The 6854-nt window shown below is 67.0% G+C and overlaps 3 protein-coding genes across 3 annotated transcripts; 1 reads left to right on the plus strand and 2 right to left on the minus strand.

The window, feature by feature from the left end:
- Positions 1-8: 8 nt before the first annotated feature.
- On the minus strand, positions 9-1738 carry V1510DRAFT_417795 (pyridoxal phosphate-dependent transferase). The gene is made up of 3 exons (XM_066934021.1): positions 1590-1738; positions 1223-1557; positions 9-1191 (listed from the first exon to the last, which is right to left on the minus strand). The coding sequence occupies exons 1-3, from the start codon at positions 1723-1725 to the stop codon at positions 310-312; spliced, it is 1353 nt and encodes a 450-aa protein (XP_066788621.1). The 5' UTR covers positions 1726-1738; the 3' UTR covers positions 9-309.
- Positions 1739-2578: 840 nt separating this feature from the next.
- V1510DRAFT_417800 (mitochondrial resolvase Ydc2) lies at positions 2579-3873 on the minus strand. The gene is made up of 2 exons (XM_066934022.1): positions 3748-3873; positions 2579-3716 (listed from the first exon to the last, which is right to left on the minus strand). Exons 1-2 carry the CDS (start codon positions 3815-3817, stop codon positions 2830-2832), a joined length of 957 nt encoding a protein of 318 aa, XP_066788622.1. The 5' UTR covers positions 3818-3873; the 3' UTR covers positions 2579-2829.
- Positions 3874-4291: 418 nt separating this feature from the next.
- On the plus strand, positions 4292-5666 carry V1510DRAFT_417802 (pyridine nucleotide-disulfide oxidoreductase). Its single transcript, XM_066934023.1, has one exon. The coding sequence runs from the start codon at positions 4393-4395 to the stop codon at positions 5638-5640; it is 1248 nt and encodes a 415-aa protein (XP_066788623.1). The 5' UTR covers positions 4292-4392; the 3' UTR covers positions 5641-5666.
- The last annotated feature ends 1188 nt before the right edge of the window (positions 5667-6854 follow it).

The following is a 6854-nucleotide window of genomic DNA, read 5'->3' on the forward strand; positions in this document are numbered from 1 at the left end:
GGTGGGAGTCGAGTTCGCGACGGAATATTTTTTATAGGTTACCCGGAGTGTGAGCCGCACGAGCATGTAGCCGCAGGCAGACATGCTGGCCACCATGTAGCCGCACGGATGTAGCCGCGGCTCGACTGCCCGCGTCGACATAGCCGCCCGACCACATAGCCGCACATCATATAGTCGCACATCATATAGTCGCACATCATATAGCCGCACATCATATAGCCGCCCGACCACATAGCCGCACATCATATAGCCGCAGGCCATATAGCCGCGGCACACAACCGCCCCCTCGTCCAACGATTTCTATGTACACTACTCCCGGGCCTCGATCTCGGCCACAATCTCGCGCAGCGTCTCGACAAACTCCCACACGTCCGTGAACGTGTTGTAGAGCGGCGTCGGCGCCACGCGGATCACGTCCGGCTTGCGGTCGTCGACCACCACGGCCCGCGCCGCCAGCGCCTCGTACACCGTCTCCATCAGGCCCGGCCGGAACAGCAGACTGAGCTGGGCGCCGCGCTGGCTCGGGTCTGTCGGCGTAATGATCGTGAACGGCGCCGGCTCGCCCGGCTCCTTCGGAAAGCTCTCGCGCAGGCAGTCCTCCAGGAACGCCGTCAGGGCCACGCTCTTTTCGCGCAGCGCGGTCATGGAGTAGTCCGCAAACACATCCAGCGAGCCGCGCAGGGCGACCACGTCCAGCACGGACGGGTTCGACACCTGGTAGCCGGCCGCGCCGTGCACCGCCCGGAACTTGTTGTCCATCACGAACCGGGTCTCCTTCTCGTGGCCCCACCAGCCCGTCAGCCGGTCGCGGTACGACTGCTTGTCGTGCACGAACAGGCCAGCGATGCCGCCCGGGCCCGAGTTCAGGTACTTGTACGAGCACCAGACCGCAAAGTCCACGTCCCAGTCGTGCAGCTTCAGGTCGAGATTGCCCGCCGCGTGCGCCATGTCCCAGCCGATGGTCAGGCCGAGCCGCTTGGCCTCGCGCGTGATGGTCTCGATCTGCAGCGCCTGGCCGGTGTAGTACTGCACGCCCGGCAGCAGCACGAGCGCCGTCGAGTCCGCGTGCTCCTCCATGGCGCGCACGATGTCCGCGGTCGCCAGCGTGTGCGCGCCGTCGCGCGGCGCCAGCAGCACCATGCTGTTCTCGGGGTCCCCGCCGTGCATGCGGATCTGCGACTCCACGGCGTACTGCCGTCAGCGCCGTCGTCCGGCTACTTACGTGGTCCGATGGAAACGCCCGCCGCTCGATGATCACCTTGTGCCGCTCCGCCGTCGGCTTGAAGAACGACGCCATCGCCAGGTGCAGGTTCGCCGTCAGCGTGCCCATGACGGCCACCTCCGATTGCGCCGCGCCCACGATCGACGCCATCTGGCCGGTCACGGTCTCGTCAATCGACACCCACGACCGCCCGTGGTCGTGCCGAAAGTGTCCGTACACGCCGCTGCGCGCCCATACCCCGAGCTCCTCGTCGAGCAGCTCCCGCGTCCGCCGTGGCTGCAGGCCCAGCGAGTTGCCGCACAGGTAGATGCTGTCGTCGCTGCCGATCTCGGGTTCTGTGGTCAGCGCGGCCCCTTTGGCCACCTACTCTGCGTGATTTCCGACGCCGTCGGGATCAAGAACTTGCTGCGAGCCCCGGCAATCGGGTCCGCCTTGTCTAGCATCAGCGCGCGCCGCAGAGCGGCCTCTGCCTCGGGCCGTGCCCGCGCGAGATATCGGAGCATGCTGTTGGTGGTGTGCAAACTTGCGCCAACTCCCGGCGTGGTTAAGACTCACTGCGCATATAACCGCACCACCTTGTCCAGAGAGCTACTCTGCGAGGTACCCTGCGAGGTCGCCGCGCGTGGGCCGACCGTGGCTGCGCGCTGACGAGGCCACGACGACGACGCCGTCGAAGGAAGCTGCTGGTGCTCTACGGGCACGCGGCCAGGAGCGCAGAAGCGGTTATGAGCCGCACTACGTGCGGCTCAGAAGGTGGTCCGGCGTGTTCTGTGCGCAGCCATCCCGACGGACCCGCTATAAGAGGCTCTCTGTAGGTCTGGAACAGCTTCCGCGGCGACTCTGTCGAGGGCGTGCCCGGCAAGAGAAGGGCAGCGGCTATAAGCCGCACAGAGTGCGGCTCACCGGTGGTCGCTTTGCCTACGGACTCGCTCTCAGAGGCTCCACGGGCTCGCTCTCAGAGGCTGTTCGCACGTCTGGAGAAGCTCCTGGCGGCTGCTCCGTCGAGAATGGGCGCACAAAGTGTAAGAGGGTGGCAGCAGCTGTAAGCCGCACAGAGTGCGGCTCACTATACGAGCCGTTCTGCCCCACGGGCAGCCTGCGCCAACCACCCTCGACGTGACACAGCCGGAGGCTTGTCGCTCAGCCAGCCGCCGGCGGCTCAGCCGAATGAGTGGCTTGCTGGACAGCATGGGGGTCACCTACCGCAGAGAGCTGCAGCTCACGTGCGCGATCTGTGCGGCTCTCGCGCGCGATCTGTGCAACCTCAGCGGAGCTGCCGATGCACCAGGGCACCAATGGTAGCCGGTCTAGGGTGACACAAACCAAGCCCGGCCAGCGGTCTCTTCATGCGCATGGCTACGTGTAATGAGCCCCTGAGTGTGGGGTTGGGAGGCCATTGGGTCTATGGACGTCTTCACTAATTAGTGGTCGGCGACTTGTCCGTAGTCGCCGACTGAGCCGCAGCCGCCGACTGAGCCGCAGCCACCAACTTTCCGTAGTCGCCGACTGAACCGCCGCCGGTAGCATGATCGCCGAGCTGCCGACCGAGAGCCCGCGGCTTTAGACCGCAGGTAGTGGCACGTTATTGAGTCACCATGCAATGCAAATCAGGCACGGCCAGTGCGTGCCCGGTGTTCGGCCTCTAGACGCGTGGCCAGGGCGTCCAAGTCGGCACCGGCGGCAAGCGCGGCGCCCACAGCGGCGCGGTTGCGTTGCCATAGCAGCCACGAGACGCCCTGGAGCAGCGAGTCGGCCAGATCATCTATCTTGGCATCGCGACGAGCTACCGCAGCGTTGATCGGCGTAGGCACGGCCTCGGAGTCGGCACCGGCGCGCGTCCGGCGCTCGCCGGCAAAGCGGGCGACGTGGGCGGCGACCTCGGGCGAAAACAGCACGTCCGCGGGCCGGTGGGCCGCAAAGGCCGAGGCCCAGCCGCGCACGATGTCGACGCAGGCCTTCTTGGACTGAGCCGCGGTCAGCCGCGTGCCGGCGTCGAGCCAAAACGCCTTGGTCGTGCGCGGGCTCACGGCCTCGATCGCGATCGGCAGGCCGCGGTCGGCGACGTGGCAGTGCAGCACGCCGGCGATGGCAGACTCAAACATGTTGACGCGGAACGCCCACTCGACCAGGGCCGGCGCGCTGCCGGTGCGGTGGCGCTGGCGCTCGATGACGACAACGTCCGGCGAGTACTTGGGCAGCAGGTACTGCACAAACAGCGCGTAGGCCAGGCGTGAGTAGGCGATGGGCGTGAGCGCGACGGCGTCGGCCGCGTCGAGCACGTCCATGCGGCGCCAGTCGTGCACGTAGGCGGGGCCCGGCGCGTGCGTGTCGGCGTCCAGGATCGCGTACGAGAAGTTGCGGATGCCCATGTCGACCGAGAGCACGCGGCGGCGGCCGGGCACGGGCGTGCGTGGCGCCGGCGGAGTCGCGGCCGGCGCGGCCGGCGTCAGCGGCGTCAGCAGATCGAGGCAGGCAGCCTTGGTGCTGCCGCCGACTGGCGTCAGCTCGCTCGCCCACTAACGTACCGAGCCCGCACAGCCGGGCCAGCTGCTTGAGGGTCTTGGCCGAGGCCTTGGTGGTGGCCGGGACGGCCATATCGGGCAGCAGCTGGAGACACCACACTACGCCCAAGACGTGCGGCAGAGGCCGGATCGCGTGGTGGCACAATCCCGCGTGATTTTGGCGGGGTGTGGTGCCAAGGCGCACAGCGTGCGACAGATATGCTGCTGACCAAGCCGTTATCTTCGGCCGTAAAGAGAACAACTAAGCAAAGCTCCGAGATAGCTTATAAAGCCACAGTTCGCCTCACGGTACACCCTACGTCTCTTGCCCGCCAAGCTCCCCGGATACACACTGGTCTCCCCGCCAGTATCGCCTCTTGGACTCTTTGCCGCGCGCCGCAAAACTTTCTCCACTCTGCAGCATCGGCTGCCTCCAGCGTCAAACTGTCGGGCCTACGGACCCGTCTGTTCCAGCTTTCTCGGCAGCTTTCCACAATGGCACCCGTTCCCGTGACCAAACACTTTGAGTACCTCGTCATCGGCGGCGGCTCCGGTGGCCTGGCGTCGGCCCGGCGCGCCGGCAAGTACGGCGTCAAGGCCGCGATCATCGAGGGCTCGGGCCGGCTCGGCGGGACGTGCGTGAACGTCGGCTGCGTGCCCAAGAAGATCATGTGGGCGGCGTCGGACCTGCGCACGCGGCTGGGCCACGCCGCCGACTACGGGCTCGACATCGGCAAGGTGCCCGAGTTCGACTGGGAGACGTTCGTGGCCAAGCGCGAGGCGTACATCCACCGGCTCAACGGCATCTACGAGCGCAACGTGGCCAACGACGGCGTCGAGTACATCTCGGGCTGGGCGCGCTTCGCGGGCGACAAGGGCGACAAGGTCGTGGAGGTGTCGCTGCTCGACGGCTCGACCGCGTACTACACGGCGGACCACATCCTGGTCGCGACCGGCGGCTACGCGCTGATCCCGAAGAACATCCCGGGCGCCAACCACGGCGTCACGTCCGACGGCTTCTTCAAGCTGACGACGCAGCCCAAGCGCGTGGCCATCGTCGGCGCGGGCTACATCGCCGTCGAGATTGCGGGCGTGTTCAACGGCCTCGGCTCGGCCACGGACATCTTCATCCGCGGCGACAAGGTCCTGCGCCACTTTGACCCGATCATCGCCGACACGCTGACCACGACCTACGAGAAGCACGGCGTGACCATCCACAAGCAGTGCAAGCCGTTCTCGGCCGTGACCAAGCTGCCGTCGGGCGCGCTGCGCATCGACTACGAGGACGCCGCCGGCAAGAGCTCGATCGAGGTCGACACCCTGATCTGGGCCGTCGGCCGCGCGCCCAACTCCGAGATCGGCCTCGAGATCCCGGGCGTGGCCCTCAACAAGCAGGGCCAGGTCGAGTGCGACGAGTACCAGAACACCAACGTCGACGGCGTGTACGCCCTGGGCGACGTCATTGGCTGGATCGAGCTCACCCCGGTCGCCATTGCCGCCGGCCGCCGCCTCTCCGACCGTCTCTTTGGCGGCCCCCAGTTCAAGGACCGCAAGCTCGACTACACCAACGTGCCCACCGTGGTCTTCTCCCACCCCGAGGTCGGCACCGTCGGCCTGTCCGAGCAGGAGGCCCGCGACAAGTACGGCGACGAGAACGTCAAGGTCTACAAGTCGACCTTCATCGGCATGTACTACGCTGTGTTCAACGACCAGGACCGCAAGGAGAAGACCGTGTACAAGCTCATTGTGGCCGGCAAGGACGAGAAGGTTGTGGGCCTGCACATCATCGGCGACGCGTCCGCCGAGATCCTGCAGGGCTTTGGCGTTGCCATCAAGATGGGCGCCACCAAGGCTGACTTTGACTCGTGCGTGGCCATCCACCCGACCTCGGCCGAGGAGCTTGTGACCCTTGTGTAGAGAATGAAAAGAATTGTGCTCGTTGAGCTGCGCTGCGGCGCGTGAGCCGCACGCCGTGCGGCGCGTATGCCCTCTCAGGGGCGCACGCCGCACACCGTGCGGCGCCCAGCGGTCTTCTCTTGGCAGGAGCCGCACCGAGCGCGACACATGCTGCCTACTAGCGGGCGAGCCTCCGGCGGCGACTCCGTCGAGGGTAGCTGCCTTCGGCAGGGGGCGCACTGTGTGGCAAGTGTCCGCGCGTGTACGAGCGAGCCTCCGGCGGCGACTCCGTCGAGGGTGGCTGCCCTGCGGGCAGGACGGATTGAGCGACCGCAGTGCGGCTGTATGCCACACGCGGTGCGGCTCACTGCCGAAGGCAGCGACCCTCGACGGAGTCGCCGCCGGAGGCTCGTGGCATTCCGGTGGGCCTCCGGCGGCGACTCCGTCGAGGGTGGCTGCCCTGCGGGCAGGACGGATCAGGCGAGAGACGCTGTGTGCGGCTATATGCCGCACGTGGTGCGGCTCGGCCGCCACCTTCGCTGGCCGCCTGTGCCTCGAGCCTCCGAGGGCGAGCCTCCGGCGGCGACTCCGTCGAGGGTGGCTGCCCTGCGTGCAGGGCGGATTGGGCGAGAATCGCCGTGCGGCTATATGCCACACGCGGTGCGGCTCACTGCCGAAGGCAGCGACCCTCGACGGAGTCGCCGCCGGAGGCTCGTGGCATTCCAGTGGGCCTCCGGCGGCGACTCCGTCGAGGGCGGCTGGCCTGCGGGCAGGACGGATCAGGCGAGAGCCGCTGCGTGCGGCTATATGCCGCACGTTGTGCGGCTCGGCCGCCACGCTGGCCCCCTGTGCCTCGAGCCTCCGGCGGCGACTCCGTCAAGGGTGGCTGCTTTCGGCAGAAGCAGCACCGAGCAGCCTTCACGTGCACAATCACACTCTGTCGGAAGGGCAGCCTCTCTCGACGGAGTCGCCGCCGGAGGTTTTTGTGCCCCGGCCTGCATCTCCGATGGCGAAATTGCCCACGTGCAGCATATAGCCGCATATTCAGGGGCAACTATCTGCAGCAGGTGCCACGCGCGGGAATATGCCGCACAGCTCCAGCTTTGCAGGCCCGGTTTCTGCCCGCAGGGCAGCTACCCCCGACGGAGTCGCCGCCGGAGGCTCGCTGCATAGTCGGCCTGCTCGCCTGGCGACTTTGCCGAGGAGATGCGGAATCAGCCGCACCGCGTGCGGCA

This window comes from Dipodascopsis tothii, assembly GCF_038497935.1.
Source record: "Dipodascopsis tothii strain CBS 759.85 unplaced genomic scaffold V1510scaffold_17, whole genome shotgun sequence".
In the NCBI taxonomy this organism is placed as follows: Eukaryota; Fungi; Ascomycota; class Lipomycetes; order Lipomycetales; family Lipomycetaceae; genus Neoaidaea; species Neoaidaea tothii.

Excerpts from the sequence above, each read along its gene's own strand:
- V1510DRAFT_417795 (XM_066934021.1), bottom strand. The coding sequence starts at position 1,725 with ATGCTCCGATATCTCGCGCGGGCACGGCCCGAGGCAGAGGCCGCTCTG. Across the intron at positions 1,558-1,589 it reads GGCGTCGGAAATCACGCAGA|AACCCGAGATCGGCAGCGAC; the intron begins GTAGGTGGCCAA and ends CGCTGACCACAG. Across the intron at positions 1,192-1,222 it reads GGGCGTTTCCATCGGACCAC|TACGCCGTGGAGTCGCAGAT; the intron begins GTAAGTAGCCGG and ends CGCTGACGGCAG.
- V1510DRAFT_417802 (XM_066934023.1), top strand. The coding sequence starts at position 4,393 with ATGTGGGCGGCGTCGGACCTGCGCACGCGGCTGGGCCACGCCGCCGAC.
- V1510DRAFT_417800 (XM_066934022.1), bottom strand. The coding sequence starts at position 3,817 with ATGGCCGTCCCGGCCACCACCAAGGCCTCGGCCAAGACCCTCAAGCAG. Across the intron at positions 3,717-3,747 it reads GGCCCGGCTGTGCGGGCTCG|TCGGCGGCAGCACCAAGGCT; the intron begins GTACGTTAGTGG and ends AGCTGACGCCAG.